Source organism: Emys orbicularis, chromosome 2 (assembly GCF_028017835.1).
Source record: "Emys orbicularis isolate rEmyOrb1 chromosome 2, rEmyOrb1.hap1, whole genome shotgun sequence".
NCBI lineage: Eukaryota > Metazoa > Chordata > Testudines > Emydidae > Emys > Emys orbicularis.
Window position 1 is genome coordinate 198,772,722 of NC_088684.1, and position 16,410 is coordinate 198,789,131.

General features: G+C 45.9%; 2 protein-coding genes across 2 annotated transcripts in view; one reads left to right on the forward strand and one right to left on the reverse strand.

Moving 5' to 3' along the window:
- Positions 1–6,602, forward strand: part of TPK1 (thiamin pyrophosphokinase 1) — a 512,062-nt gene extending 505,460 nt beyond the window's left edge. Inside the window, exon 10 of the mRNA XM_065399761.1 lies at positions 6,472–6,602. Coding sequence (XP_065255833.1) covers positions 6,472–6,602 — 131 coding nt within the window. The remainder of the gene's footprint in view (positions 1–6,471) is intronic.
- A 1,441-nt stretch (positions 6,603–8,043) lies between these two features.
- On the reverse strand, positions 8,044–14,355 carry SEC61G (SEC61 translocon subunit gamma). Its single transcript, XM_065398848.1, has 4 exons — positions 14,172–14,355; positions 10,883–10,982; positions 9,930–10,032; positions 8,044–8,271 (listed from the first exon to the last, which is right to left on the reverse strand). The coding sequence occupies exons 2-4, from the start codon at positions 10,974–10,976 to the stop codon at positions 8,262–8,264; spliced, it is 207 nt and encodes a 68-aa protein (XP_065254920.1). The 5' UTR covers positions 10,977–10,982; positions 14,172–14,355; the 3' UTR covers positions 8,044–8,261.
- Between the last annotated feature and the right edge of the window lie 2,055 nt (positions 14,356–16,410).

Sequence of the window (16,410 nt, forward strand, 5' to 3'; positions counted from 1 at the left end):
GAAATGTCATGTGTTCTGTTCACTCTGGGGGATGGACAGGGGTTTCCTGTCAGATGCTTTCCTGCTTCTGTGGTCAGGAGCCCTGATGTATGCCTTCCCGCTGGTGCCGTTGATCCACAGAGTCCTCGTGAAGCTCAAATGGGACAGGGTGAGGGTTATCCTGATAGCCCCCGAGTGGCCTCACCAGCACTGGTTCGGCATGCTGCTGGACATTTCGGTAGCTGCGCCGCTGCGACTCCCTCTCTGGCCGGACCTGCTGTCCCAGAACCATGGCAGTCTCCTGCACCCAAACCTGGAGGCGTTGCACTTGACAACATGGCTGCTGCATGGCTGAATGCGGAAGAGCGTGAATGTTCGACCCAGGTGCAACAGGTCTTGCTGGGTAGCAGAAAGCCCTCCACCAGAGCGACTTACTGGGAGAAGTGGAAAAGATTCACATGCTGAGCTTCGGATTGGTGCATCCGGGCGGAGCAGGCCTCGCTGCAGGTGATCCTGGATTATCTTCTGCTCCTCAAACATAAGAGCTTGTTCCTGTCATTGATCAGGGTCCATCTGGTTGCTATTTTGGTTTTCCACACTCCCCTCCTCCCCGTTCCAAGGAAGATCGGTCTTCGCGCACGACATGGTGGCCCGGTTCTTGAAAGGTCTGGAGCGTCTTTACCCTCATGTCCGGGATCCTGTCCCTCCCCAGGATTTGAATTTTGTGCTGTCGAGGCTCATGGGGTCTCCCTTCAAACCTCTAGCTTCCTGCTGTCTTCTCCTTCTCTCCTGGAAGGTTGCATTCCTGGTGGTGGTTACGTCCTCTCACAGAGTGTCTGAGATCAGAGCGCTTACATCAGAACCACCCTGTATGGTGGTGTACAAAGATAAGGTCCTGTTGCGGCTGCACCCAGCATTCCTGCCCCAGATAGTTTCACAGTTTCATACTGGCCAGGACATTTTCTTTCCGAAGCCCCATAAATCTGAAGAGGAGCGCGGGTTATACACCCTGGACATCCGGAGGGCGCTGGCCTTCTATATCGATAGGACACAGTCGTTCTGTAAGTCAACACAGCTGTTCATTGCGGTGGCAGACAGGATGAAAGGTCACCCTGTGTCTGCTCAAAGTATTTCATCCTGGATCACAGCCTGCATCCGATACTGCTACGAGCTGGCGAGTGTGCCTCCACCGGCAATAGTCAAAGCGCACTCTACTAGAGCGCAAGCGTCGTCAGCGGCTTTCTTAGCCTAGGTGCCGATCCAAGAGATCTGTAGAGCTGCTACCTGGTCGTCTGTCCACACATTTACATCCCATTATGCACTGACCCAGCAGGCCTGGGACGATGCTGGCTTCGGCAGGGCAGTGCTGCAAGACCGTGAACTTTGAGCTCACCTCCATTGGCACTGCTTATGAGTCACCTAGAATGGAATCGACATGAGCAAGCACTCGAAGAAGAAAAAACGGTTACCCACCTTTCATAACTGTTCTTCAAGATGTGTTGCTTATGTCCATTCCATTACCCACCCTCCTGCCCCTCTGTCAGAGTTGCCAGCAAAAAGGAACCGAGGGTGTAGGGTCGGTGGCGCCTGATATACTGGCACATAAGTGCGGCACTCAAAGGGGCACCACTGCCAACCCTACGGATACCGCTAAGGCAAAAATCTCAGATGACCACGCACATCGGCACATGCACACCTAGAATGGAATGGACATGAGCAACACATCTCGAAGAACAACAGGAAAGGTAGGTAACCAGTGATGAGCTGCCAAAATCGTAACAACCGGTTCCCTCCTCACCCCACGAGGGGGTCATGGCCCACCCCCTGGGACTCCTGACCCATCCAACCCCCCGTGTTCCTTGATGCACCCCCCACCCCAGGGAACCCTGCCCCATCCACCCCCCTTCCCTGTCCCCTGACTGCCCCCCGCCGCTCCATCCAACCCCTCCTCTCATTCCTGATGGCCCCCCGGGACCCCTGCCCCATCCAACCACCCCTTCTCTCTGTCCCCTGACTGCCCCTGGAAACCCTGCCCCTGACTGCCTCCCACCACCCCATCCAACCCCTGCTCCTTCCTGACTGCCCCCCCGGGACACTTGCCCCCATTCAATCCCCCTGTTCCCTGCCCTCTGACCGCCCCAACCCCTATCCACCTCCCCATCACCCCCTGAACTCCCCTGCCCTCTCTCCAACACCCCCTCCCTGCCCCCTTACCGCGCTGACTGGATGTGGCTGGCTGCGCTACAGTCCGGCCACGGCCGGAGCTGGGGGGCCAGGGACGTGGGGCTGGAGTGTGGGGACGTGGGGCCGGGGCAGGAGTTGCGCAGCCGGAGCCCGGGGATGCGGGGCCAGGAGACGCGGCGGGAGCCGGGCGGCCGGGGCCAGGAGACGCGGCGGGAGCCGGGCGACCGGCCGGGGCCAGGGAGGGCCGCGGCGGGAGCCGGGCGGCTGGGGAGGTCCGCCGCCGTGTCCGGAGCCGCGCGGCTGCGGATGCGGGGCTGCGGCCGCCACCGCTCCCGGACCCGCGCTGCCGGAGCTGGGCCGCATTGCGCCACAGCAGGAGCCGGGCAGCCGGAGCCCGGGGACGCGGGGCCGGGGCAGGAGTCGCGGGGCTGGAGCTGTGCGGCCGGGACCGGAGGACGCGGCAGGAGCCGGGCGGCTGGGGAGGGCCACGGCCAGAGCTGGGCAGCTGGGGATGCGGGGCCGCGGCCGGACCTGCACTGCTGGAGCCGGGCCGCGTCACACCACAGCAGGAGCCGGGCGGCCGGGGCCACGGCCGGAGCCGGGCGGCCAGGGACGCGGGGCCAGGCAGGGCCGCGGCTGGAGCCGGGGAGGGCGGCCGGCCGGAGCCAGGGAGGGCCGCGGCCAGAGCTGGGCAGGCGGGGACGCGGGGCCGGGCAGGGCCACGGCCGGAGACCGGCCGGGGTGCATGGCCCTTCTTGCTCCCCCCTCCCCCTACCTTAGCTCCGTCTTCCTGGTCCTGAGCGGGAAGCCTGCTTGCTTCTCAGCCCTCCCAGGCTTCCGCGCAAACAGCTGATTCGCGGGAAGCAGGGGGGAGGAGAAGCAGGGGGGAGCATTCATGGGAGGAGGCAGAGCTGAGGTGAGCTGAGGCCGCGGCGGGGAGCGCTTGTTAAATTTAAATGCCCTTTTAGAACCGGTTGTCCCACGCGGGACAACCGGTTCTAAAAGGGCTTCTAAATTTAACAACCGGTTCCCGCGAACCGGTGTGAACCGGCTCCAGCTCACCACTGTAGGTAACCAGTTTGGGGCGGGTATGGTCTTGACCTAACATAGTAGCTCTTTCCTGTTGAATTTCTGTATTCCTGTATGGCAGTCATGCTGTGGGGGAATGTTATCAGGGTGGGGGAGTAAAAAACGCAGACTACTCCGTGATCCGAAAGGTTTCCAAGACCTTTAGTGACTTAGGGAAGAATTTTGAAGGGGCTGTGTGAATTGGACACTACCATAATGAATGCTGACAGAGGAGAGAAGCCTCTCCTTAGCAGTCCCAAGTCAGCAACTAAAGTGAGGGTAGGGCCTATAGGAGCAGCAACTGAAGGTTTGACCTGAGGAAGGATTACTTTAAAATAAGTATATTATAAAGTTAGGCCTAGTTCTTGTCTGTCCTAGTTCTTGAGGCTATGCAGAGAGATTGTTTTGCCCTAGATTTATGGCAACTCCTCTAGTTTGTGATTTAAGATGAGGGAGATAGTCCCGCATAGTGAGTTGTGGGAGGCAAGGAGCCAGTCAATGCACGTGAACTGCCCAGCCCACATTCATGTCTGCAATGGGAATTTCTTTGGGCCTTGGGCTGCAGATAAAGCAGCCCACTACTTAGTTGATAGATGTAACTTTCCATGCTTTGTGCTCCCAGAAAGCAAAGACTTTTTCATTTACATTGGGCCACTTAATTGCAAATCCAGAGGGGTCCAGCTTCAGATCCACCACAACGGATGCATTTTTGCTGCATACGTTGACAGGGCGTAGAGACCACAGACATGGTCTTGCTGGTCTCTACACACTCCTGAGCTCTGTTTCCGAAGGTCTCCCTGTACCCTGACATGTAGATCGTGCTACCATTTTGTGGATTATGTGCTTATTTTACCCATCAGCTAGTAATAAAGTAACTGATGGATAAAATAAGCACATCTTGTAAATATTTTCCTCTAATGTGGCTTGCAAAGGCCTTAGCCTAGTGATACTGCTTAGCAGAAATTGGGGATAATCTTGGAGTTCATGCTCTTGCTAAGCAGAAATTGGTACAGGACATACTGATCTTAAAATACACACATGGATGGACTTTATAATCTTTATATATAGAGCCCTGCAAATCTGTGGACCTTTTTGAGGATAGTGGAGCGGATGCAGATACAACAGGACAGGGCTGTATGGATCTGGAGTGGAGACAGAGATGCATTCACACAGGGCCAAGCCAAGCCCCAAACCGCTTTGGAGGCGCTTTGCCTCTTCCCAGCGCCCGGGGCCCCAGCCTCCATTCGCAGCAGCTGCAGCTGCTTCCCCCCGGCTGGGGCTATGAAGCCAGGAAACATGTCAAAGAAAAGGAAATCCAATTTTTGGCAGAGCCTGGAGTGCTTTAAATAGGATAAAAAGTCCGCCGACCAGGCTGGGAGCAGCAAGAAGGGAGAGTCAGGGGGAAGGGGGAGAAAATAAGAAAGTCGGTGCCTGGCAGGGGATAGAGAGTCCATGAAGTGCCAAGGAGCAGGGCCGCCTGGCTGCCCACTCAGGGAGTGGAGGGATGAAAGTCAGTGAGCCCAGGGATTAGGAAGCAGGAATGGGTGAGAAGATCTGGGAGCCCATCCCTATCCTCTCAGGCCAGGTCCCCGCAGGAAGGGCAGGCCCATGCGTGCAGCGGGGGCTCCGAGCCTGGGCCCCGTCCTGTCCCCTGAGGCAGCAGGCCCAGTACCTGGCAGGTACATCTTGAGCAGCAGCAGCTGGGCTCTGGTGCCGTGTCTCATGGCAGTGCCTGTCCCACGGTGTCCGGCTTGGGCAGCCTGGGGGGTGCAGCATGCTCAGGGCCGGCAGCCAGCAGCTAGAGCTGGGCATCAGGTCAGAATTGGGGCTGTCCAGCAGCTTGCCCCCCTCCTCCACACCACCCCTTCCCCCCAGTCCCTGCCCTTGTGCTGCCTCTTCCCTGCAAGACCCCCTCCCCCCTAAGCCCCCCGCTCCCTTCCACCCCTCCAGATGGCTTGCTGCTGCAGGTACAGATAGAGATAAAAGTCAGCTAGCAGATCGCAGGTTGATCCTGGCCAATGCGAATCCATTTATATAATGTAAGAAGCTACTTCGCTCCCTGGAAAACTGCTGCCAGTTTGGCGGTGGAAAGTAACCCAGAACAAAAATGGCCCATAGCCTTTGCCCCTTCTTCATTGGTCTGTGCATGGAACAAGCTCACTTCCTGAGCACCTCAGCTACAAGAGAAATTGCTTAGACTAGTGGTTCTCAAACTTTGGTATGTAGAGCCTTGCTCATGTATCTCAGTTCCAGCTGTAGTTACATTAAAAGCTAAAAATAATAATTCTAATATAAACAAGCTTTAATGACTAGAGATCCAATGTATGTGGTGTACATCATCTTGCATGGGAGATATGTGGCAAAGGTACAAGTACACCCCAACTTTTAAATTGGTGGAAAGGAGGTGGTAAAGGAGTATGACAATTTTCTCTTCTTTTAGTCATACTGGCCTTTAAAGATCCCCTGGTACTTCCTGCAAGTGTAAAGGAATCAGCCCTGCTATCTTGGCCAAATTCCAACTTGAGTAATTACAATTCTGCCTACCTAAAATTCCCCTTGCAGGAATTTCAGTTGGCTACTACATTCAGTTCCCTTCCTAAACTATTGCTGTGCATTGTTAAACAGCTGTTTTCTTCTACCCCTGGGTTTTCTTCATTCCAAAAGGAGATGATGCCTATATTTTGTTTATGAATCACTCTGGGCCAAAAAAGTACTTGATTCATGTAAGTTGTTTCCTTCAGCTGCCTTTCAAAAGCACCGGTATTTTTAAAAATGTGAATTGATGATTGAACTACAGCTGAATTCTTAACTTAACCTACAGTGGAAAATGAAGGATTCTCTCACCTATTCTTATTTTCAATTAGTTTATGCAGAAAAAATAAATTTCAAACACACACATGCTACTGTCAGTTGCTGGCCTGTGCTTTAAGATTGGTTGTATTTTACTTTGTTATTCTGTAGTAGAGATGATGGATTTAGTTTTTAGATTTATGCACAATTACCTTTGAGATGGCACATATTGATTCAAGAATGGTTTGGATATAAACATTTAGGGAACAAAAGGATTTATATAGATTTTTAGAGTATATTGTCCTCAGTGCAGTCAACATGAAATTTAAACCTCCTTAACCAGAGAGGAAATAAATGTCACTTTGTTTACTTATTTGGCAGTTTGTTTTTTAAATGCCTTTGTAAAGAGATTTCCCTGGTGTTTATTTAAATTATTTTTATTATTTACAGCTAATCATGTGCTAAAGTTTGGAACACTTGTCAGCACTTCAAATACCTACGATGAATCTGGAGTTGTGACCATAGAAACAGATGAACCGTTGCTGTGGACAATGGGTATCAAAAAATGCTTAAGATTATAACTGCCTTTCTTTCAGCTAACCAAAGACATTAAACATGTTGGAAAATTTCACTCATTAACAGAAACAGAATTACTGTGCCAGCAGTAAAAAAAAAATATATTTTTTTTTTTGGAGGAGCAGAGGGAAGGGAAAGATAGTGGAGATCAATCGGTCAAGTGAAAAATCTTTAGGAAGATAGTAGTGACAAAACAGACTCTCTCATTCTAGTTCCATGTGTAGGACACATGCACTTCCTAAACCAGCAGCACTGAAAGGGACTAATGAGCATAGACTGACCCACTTTACTCCTTGCAGGAGTGCGTCCATATTAGGTTTTAATATTACTGTTAATCAGTGGTTGAAGAATCTGTTCTCAAGTCAAATTTTAATTGATGTATTATGTATGTTCTTGACTTACAATACTACAGTACTTGTTTTGTATAAGTAAACCTTTTGCTGTTTAATGTGACTAGAACAGGTTGATCTTCTACCCTGATGTTTAGTAACATAACTCAAGTGAAGTAGACATAAAAGCTAATTGCAAATTTTAAAGAAAAACAGCAATAAATAATACCGCTGCAGTGAAGTTTAGAATAGCAGGCTGAGTATTTCTTTTAATGCTGTTGTCTGTGCTGCCATTTTACTTCTACTTTCCAGCATCAAGTACTATTTACAAACTTCTAATTAACAGAAGGTGAGCAGCATTAAACTAATAAAGTGCTAGTAAACGGTTAGTATGCAAGCTTTTATAGATTAATAAGTTTAGATTTGTCACAACTGTATGAGCTTTGTCTGCAGAAGTTCATGCAAGTTCTTTAAACAACTGGATAAAGTTGCATTTTAATTTGTAAAATTTTAAGAGACTGCTGTGATAACCAAACTGGTATATTTTCTTTTAAAGAGTTTGTGGGTACAGAATGCATACGTCATTGAATAGATGCTAAACACGATGGTATATAACAAATTTAGTGCTAATGTTGGTGTCAAGTTGCACCATCTTGAAAAGCACTGTAAAGACATTAGTGGAATCCAAAACTGTTTGGTAAGGAAGGATAAGGGCCCTCAGCCGACAGTGTGATCTGTAAGTATGTATTTCAGTTGTTGCCTCTTACAGAGATGGTGTTTAGAACAAGATCTGAAAAACTACCCTACTTTTTGTAAGTAAAACCAAAGATTACTTCAGTTCAAAGACTAGAGTGAAGTCTTTTCAGCTTGCTTTATGCTTCTGACAACACTTTATATAGGCACATTCCTTTTTGTAGGGGTCTCCCCTCCCCCGCTTACAAGACACAATATAGGAAAATGGCAGTAGGTTAGTGTTTAATATGAACAGATTTAGAATTGGGTTTTAGTACCACCTAATGCTGGGCCAAAATATGTAAAGAATTATTCTACTACTGAAAGCAAAAACCAAGAAAGGCAGTTCAGTCACTTTACCTCATCTCGTACAATGAGCAACACACAGTGGTAAGTTATTTATTTACTGAACCTACAGTTTTCAAAGAGTCAGTAAAACAAAATGAGACTAACTGAGATGTCAAGCTTGTTTTAAATCTTAACCTGGTTTATAGCAGTAAGTAAACAAGATACAGATTTATGGAATATTAGTAAACAAACCCCCACCCCACACCCATTGTCCATCACTCCAAACTTCAGGTAACAGATCTTCTTGATGAGTGTTCAGCCACCACTGTAGAACAAGAGAGTTTGATCAGTTTCAAGTAAGACCAAGATCTTAAGTTACATCATCCCATTCTAATTGGAACTAAGTCCCCACTATGCCTTAAAAACAGCACAGACATTACACAGTTCCTTAGTCTCATCTTTGCTCGGAGAGAGTTTTCTTAATTTGAGGAAAGAACAGGAGTACTTTTAATAATAATAATAATTTGAGGATTATGCCACTCTTGCTGCCAAAGGGGCAGTAAACAGATGTAAAAGGATTACAGTCGCCCTCTTTTCTTTGATTAGATGGGAGAGGTCCTGAAACTTTTGTTGTAATATGCATCCCTACTAGGGAAATGGTTGAGAACAACTTTGCCAAAACGACTGCTTTTTTTAACCAATTAAGAAGTCTTAACTGAAGTGTTTGAAACCTTCAATATCAGTGATTTTTGTAGCGCTACTTACCAGATTGATTTAAGCTTCAATGTTCATATGCAAAAGCTTAATACACAAATTGTGGTATATTGTACAAAAGTTATGTAAAATTGGAAACACTGCTTTACTTTTAATAAAGGTATTTTTAGTACTATTATTTATTAGCTCTGTTGGGTGATTTCTTCCAATACAATCTCAAGACATTAACTTCTCAAAACTATATGCCTCATTTATACTACATTCTCTGCAAGTGTTCAAGCCACTTGGTGAAATTTCTAATTAAAAATTAAAGTGGAAAGTTAAAAATGCAAAATCCAAACAAACTACTGTACTGCCTAAACATGTGGCAAGTATTTACTCCTGAGGGAATTCTGCATATTGATATTGTTTTATTTTGACAAATAAAGCACTCCAGTTTCAATTAGTTTGGTAATTTATTTCAAAATACCTGTCAACAATACATACAACGACTAAAAAGATTTTCCCAGGAGTTAAAGAAACCCTCTGACGACCCAGTTCCCCTTGAGGAGTGTTGGAGGGGATTGTGTGGGGTCCCCATATCCCACCTGCATGCACCACCAATTTCTTTACTGTCCCGCCAGGGGACATGGTGTGGTGCGACCCTGCTCTTCCTCACCCTTTGCCAGAGCTGGGTCTCCCAGGCCCTCTCCTGTTCCCAGGAGAATGAGGCTCAAGCTGGGCAGCCACAATGTGCAGCCTCTATCCCCACTGGGCTGGGCACACCACTCACTGTAAGCTGTACTCTGCTGAGTCCAGCAGCCCCTAGTGGCAGCCAGCAGCTCTGCAGCCCAGTTCCGCAGGGGAAACATGGAATTCTGCACAAATTCTGCATTGCACAGTGGTACAGAATTCCCCAGGAGTATTTAAATGTTCAACATTTAGCTTCTAAACATCTTGGGCCATCTTCTCTCATCTACAAGTGCAATGAATAGCACTAAAATTTTGCAGTATATTACTTAGTAAACAAAAGATGAAGCACTAATATCTGAGAGCAAAATTGATTTACTGAAAACTCCTGAATGTTTGCAAGATATAGATGAAGTTGCTGAAGTGCTCACTATACTGTACTATAGTGATGGGGGCCACATAAGTACTTGGATAAATGAATACCAAAGCGGCCTTATGATTATGTTCATTGAAATACTAAGTTTAGTTATCAATACAACTCTGAACACTTTGTTATTCATGTTCTGATACTGGCATTACCATTTTATCAGATTTACTTACACAATGATGTTGTTGATAGGGATATGGATCAATTTCACAAAGAAACCAATAAATCCCATTATCGCAAAACCTATTGCTGTTGCCATGGCAATCTTCTGGAATTCTGCAATTTAAGAAGTTATAGGTTTTAGTCCTGTAAATTTAAACCTACCACTTAAAATGCAGTAGATTAGGTTACTACAATGACCATGGAGAGATTTGTGCCTTTGAAAGTTTCTCCCAATGTTAAGATAAAAGGCACTTTAGAAGTGCCTTTTAGATGGTAAATGCCCAGAGACAAAGACACCGTTATTTCATTCCTAAAAATAACCCAAGTTTTAGAAATACTAGGTTTCCAGGGATTAATACTTGCAGGATTACAAAATGCAGGATTACAAAATACAGAATCACACATTACTTAAAAGTTCAAGTTAGCTTATCTGGCTTTAAGTCACTGACAATATTGTAAACAAAGTACTAAATCATTCAATTTCCAAAAGAAAACAAGCAAAATCAAGTTAGTGACACTGGACAAGATTAATTTGATCAGACTAAACATCAGGATGTGAAGTGTCCATAGAAGCCATTATCAAAAGGATTCTGAAATTAAGCAATTTACATTTCAGAACACTTCAGCTGTGTAGACTGCTTCAGAAACTCACTACCATACTGCTATCACAAGTTTGACTTCAGCAAGATGTATACCAGAAAAAAACAAACAAAAACTTTCAAATTGGTTGTTATACACAGAATGAAGTCTATCTCATGATTTTTCAGACTGCAAAACAGGTTGTTTGCTACACAAGTGCAAAACTAAGAATCAGTCAACATGATAGACATCATGTTGCCTATAAACACATGAACTTCCTGTTCTTTGTGTTTCAGACAATATCATAAGATAGAAAATTAAAGTGTAATGAGCATTATGGCCCTAGGTTTTTTTCCCCTTTAATCTTCCTTCTTGCATACTTTACCTTTTCTGTCTGGCTTAGTGCATCTTTTAACAAGCCTGATGGAATCTTTTACAAATTGACGGCTGGGTTCAACAAACTGCATTACTTGATCCATGACTGCCTGCAAGAGTAAGTGTCACATTTTAATACATAGATTGTTTCAAGAATCATTTTGAAAAATCATTTCACATCTTACATAAAGAGGCAAATCCTCCCTTTGCCCTTCTGCTGGTCTTATTTAATGTACATTAAATACTGAATGTGAAAATGTTAACACTTTAATCACACACAATGTCAGGATTCTAGGTTTTTTTAAGTCTACAAAGCTGTTAAAAATCCATATTTTGTTGCAATGTATTTTGTATCCAGGAGATGGAGGCACAGTCAAGTAATCAATCCAAAGAACCATGAACTTTGACTTCCAATTTTTACATCCTCTTCGAGTCTTATTGATGTTCCCATTCTCCTGCATAGTGTTCCTCTATTTTGTCTCCATTATTCCTTCTATAGTTACCAGTTTATACATTCTGAATCTAACTGGCTTACTGATATACTATCACATTAGAGTTTTCATCTACAAGTTGACTGAACACACTTCCAGGAGGTGTGTTTGTTGTTCTGGTTGTAGTTAAAACAAACCAACAGTAAACATTTAAGTGAGGGTGTCATGATCTAAATTAGGACTGTTGCACGATTAAAAAAGTAATCGTGCAATTAATCACGCTGTTAAACGATAGAATACCATTTATTTAATATTTTTTGATGTTTTCTACATTTTCAAATGTATTGATTTCAATTACAACACAGAATGCAAAGTGTAAAGTGCTCACTTTATATTTATTTTTTATTACAAGTATCTGCACTAACAAAACAGTATTTTTCAATTCACCTAATACAAGTACTGTAGTGCAATCTCTTTATCATGAAAGTTGAACTTACAAATATAGAATTATGTACAAAAAAATAACTGCATTCAAAAATAAAACAATGTAAAACTTTAGAGCCTACAAGTCCACATGTAGCCAGCGTCACAAGATATTTACGTGCCAGATGCGCTAAAGATTCATATGTCCATTCATGCTTCAACCACCATTCCAGAGGACATGCGTCCATGCTGATGACAGGTTCTGCTCGATTACTGTCCAAAGCAGAGCAGACTGACGCATGTTCATTTTCATCATCATGAGTCAGATGCCACCAGCAGATGGTTTATTTTCTTTTTTGGTGGTTCAGGTTCTGTAGATTCCGCAGTGGAGTGTTGCTCTTTTAAGACTTCTGAAAACATGTTCCACACCTCATCCCTCTCAGATTTTGATGGCACTTCAGCTTCTTAAACCTTAGGTCAAGTACTGTAGCTATTTTTAGAAATCTCACATTGGTATCTTTCTTTGCATTTTGTTAAATCTGCTGTGAAAACCTTCTTAAAAAGAATAACATGTGCTGGGTCATCATCCGAGACTATTATAACATGAAATTTGGGTAAAACAGAACAGGAGACATACAATTCTCCCCCAAGGAGTTCAGTCGCAAATTTAATTAATGCATTTTTTTTTTTTAAAACGAGCATCATCAGCATACAAGCATGTCCTCTAGAATGGTGGCCAAAGCATGAAGGGGCATATGAATGTTTAGCATATCTGGCACGTAAATACCTTGCAATGCCAGCTACAAAAGTGCCATGCAAATGCCGGTTCTCACTTTCAGGTGACATTGTAAACAAGAAGCAGGAGGCAGTATCCCCTGTAAATGTAAACAAACTTCTTTGTCTTAGCAATTGGCTGAACAAGAAGTAGGACTGAGTGGACTTGTAGGTTCTAAAGTTTTACATTGTTTTTGAGTGCAGTTATGTAACAAAAAAAAATCTACATTTGTAAGTCACACTTTCACAATAAAGAGATTGCACTAAGTACTTATGAGGTGAATTGAAAAATACTATTTCTTTTTATCATTTTTACAGTACAAATATTTGTAATCAAAAAGTGAGCACAGTACACTTTGTATTCTGTGTTGTATTAGAAATCAATATATTTGAAAAAATAGAAAAACATCCAAAAATATTTAATAAATTTCAATTTGTATTCTATTGTTTAACAGTGCTATTAATTGCAATTACTTTTTTTAATCGTGATTAATTTTTCTGAGTTAATCACATGAGTTAACTGCAATTAATCAACAGCCCTAATCTAAACCCTAGATAGCAAAGGAGGTTTTTGTACCTACAAAGGGCAAGATCCAACTGCCATGTGATACCTTTCAAATATCTTCAAATTATCAGTTAAAACCTATTCCTTTTCAAAATTTTAACTTGCTAGAGGGGTGCAATGAATTACAAATCTACTACAGGTTTTACAGTTTTGTTTGCAAATCTGCTTGAATGAAATACAAATCAGAAGTTTCTTTAGTAAGGCAAACCATCCTACAATAGCAGGGGTCGGGCAGTTTGGCGACATACTGCTGTCAGCTGCCATTATTAAGCATGTAGAGACGTGAAACTACTGCCCTTTTCCTTGTGGAATTAGATCACCCAACATTTGATATATTCACACTAGCTTTTATTATTTGTATTACCACACCACCCAGGAGCCGTACTCAGGGAGCAGGACCCTGCTGTGATTCACTGCTGGGTTCTCCCTGAAGAAGAGGGATGACTCCTCAAGCTGGGGGGGGGCAGGAGGGAGACTAGCGGATCTGGCAGAGGGAAAGAGGGGGGGGGGGGGCTGGTTTATGGCCAGGATATTGTGGACCAGCCATAACCAAAGCTTTCACCGGACTCACATTCCCTTTTCCCTTGACACCCACTCCACTTACGGAGTGTAGCAGCCTCCGCCCCCTCGGGCCCGGGTAGGGTGACCAGACGTCCCGATTTTATAGGGACAGTCCCGATTGTTGGGTCTTTTTCTTATATAGGCTCCTATTACCCCCCACCCCCTGTCCCGATTTTTAACACTTGCTGTCTGGTCACCCTAGGGCTGGGGGCAGGGGAGATGGGTTTGCTGCGTGTGGGCTCCAGGCCGGCCCCAGCCCTCAGACACTAGCTCAGCGAACCTCGGGCCCGCAGCGAGGCTCGCCAGCCCGTTACAGCCCCAGGGCAGGGGCGGACCGGGGGGCTGGGGAAAGAGGCAGCGCCCCCCACTCTTCGCCCCCCTCAGAGCTACCGGGGGGAGCCGGCGGCGAGAGCCCAGCGCGCTGCCCCGGGGCCTGGCGGGGGCCCCGCACGGACAGCGGCGGCGCTCGGCCGCCTTCGCTCCCCGAGGGCCCCGCTCAAGAAGCGCCGCCCCCTCCCCACCGGAGGCGCCGCTACCGCTCTCACCTGAGGCTCCGGGACCGAACGAACCGCTCGCGCTAAGGACACGTAGCAACTGCACAAGTCACGGCTAGGAACCGGAAAGAGAAACTGCGCCGGAACTTCCGGCGCTACGCCCCCCCTCTTCAGGCCATTGTCGCCTGATCCCGGCCGGGATGATGGCAGGCCCGGCCCCTCGCTGACGCATGCGCTGTGAGGAGATGCGGCAGGCTACGCCCACTCCCTTGCGGGTGGGGAGAGGATGGGTGTTGCAAGCTGCGCGTGCGCAGGTGGAGAGCGTTACGTACTTAAGAAAGGAGGGGTGGGGGGGGTGGAACGCTGAGGTGGACACGTCACGTACATTTCTCTTTGCCGTGTGTAGGTTTCAATGCGGTCCAGCCCCCTGCTCTGTAGTGCCCCGCTCCCCAATGGGTCCCTATCGTGGGAGGGGGCTTGGGGTGGTAACAGCTCCCGCGCTCGTTTTTACTGAGCGGTTACATTGCCATAATGGAGCGTCCCATAGTAGTAGCAGCACTGTAGTGAGCCATTGTGTTAATTGTATTGCCGGAGGAACTGTGAGCCCCATTCAGATATGAGGATCCCTCCACTGTGCAAGGTGCTGTACAAACGCAGAACAAAAAGATGGGCTCTGCTTCCTTCTCTGCATAGAGATCCAATGCACCTCTTGCAGGCATTACCCAGCTGGGAAGCCTCTGGGCTAGAGTTTCCCAAGGGTGGCCTTTCCCAACAGTGAATACAGTGGAGGGGGGTCATATAGGCAGCGCAGCATTGTGTAGGGGGGAATGGGTAGGCAGCCAGTGGGACAGTGGCTGTTATTTTCCTTGTTTTGATGTGTAAGTTATTTCTGCTGTTTTCAAATAAAATGCAAACCCGGGGCACAGCTTTTTTGATTTGTTGGGCAAGAGGAAAATCCCATGCCCTAATAGAGCTCAAATGTTCACATCTGGGTACCTGAACTTAGGCTTCAAAATTTGTATTAGGCACCTACACAAAAATGGACAGAATTTTCAAAAGTGCTGAGCATCCCCTGAAGCTTCCATTGGCTTCAGTGTGATTTTGGGGGAGAGGTGTGGGGTGCTCAGCATTGCTAAAATAAGACCTCTTTTATTCAGCTGTCCAAATATGTATTTAAGAGCCTAACTTCAGACACCTAGGAGACAAAAGCCCAGAGGTAAGTCAAACAAATGGTGACCTGGGAGAAGGGTTAGACTCTTGGGGGGAGCATGGGCAATTATAGCAGGGACAAAGGGGAGACAAGAGGAAACATAGCGGGGAAATGAAATCATTATCTTATGTGTGTATACTAAAGCAAGACATATGGGGAATAAACAGGAAGAACTAGAAGTACTAGTGAATAAACACAACTATGATATAGTTGGCATCACAGAAACTTGGTGGGATAACACACAACTAGAATATTGGTGTAGAAAGGTACAGCTTGCTGAGGAAGGACAGGCAGGGAAAACAGGGAAGAGTTGATGACGCCTTGAATATCAAAGATGTATTCACTTGGACTGAGGTTGAGATGGAAATAGGATACAAATTTGTTGAAAGTCTCTGGGTAAAAAAAGGGGTAAAAAAACAAGGGTGATGTCCTGCAAGTTCTTAAAATGCATTAGAGACCATTTTTTTATTTCAGAAGGTGGAGAAAGCTACTAGGGGAGAGGCTGTTTTAGATCTGATTTTGACAAATAGGGAGGAACTGGATGAGCATTTAAAAGTGGAAGGCAGCTGAGGTGAAAGTGAGCATGAAATGACAGAGTTCATGATTCATTCTAAGGAATGGTAGGAGGGAAAACAGTAGAATAAAGATAATGGATTTCAAGAAGGCAGATTTTAGCAAACTCAGGGAGTTGGTAGGTACAATCCCATGGGAAGCAAGACTAAGGGGAAAACAGTTCAAGAGAGCAGTTTTTCAGAGACGTTATTAAAGGCACAAGTGCAAACTATCCCATTGCATAAGAGAGATAGGAAGTACTGTATAGCAAAATGACAGGTTTCAGAGTAGCAGCCATGTTAGTCTGTATCCGCAAAAAGAACAGGAGTACTTGTGGCACCTTAGAGACTAACAAATTTATTAGAGCATGCTCAGGGGTCGCATAACTAGTTAGCATGCCAGAGTCTCGTTCGTTATCGGAATTAACCATGCTAACTAGTTATGCGACCCCCGAGCATGCTCTAATAAATTTGTTAGTCTCTAAGGTGCCACAAGTACTCCTGTTCTTTTTGTGTATAGCAAAAGATC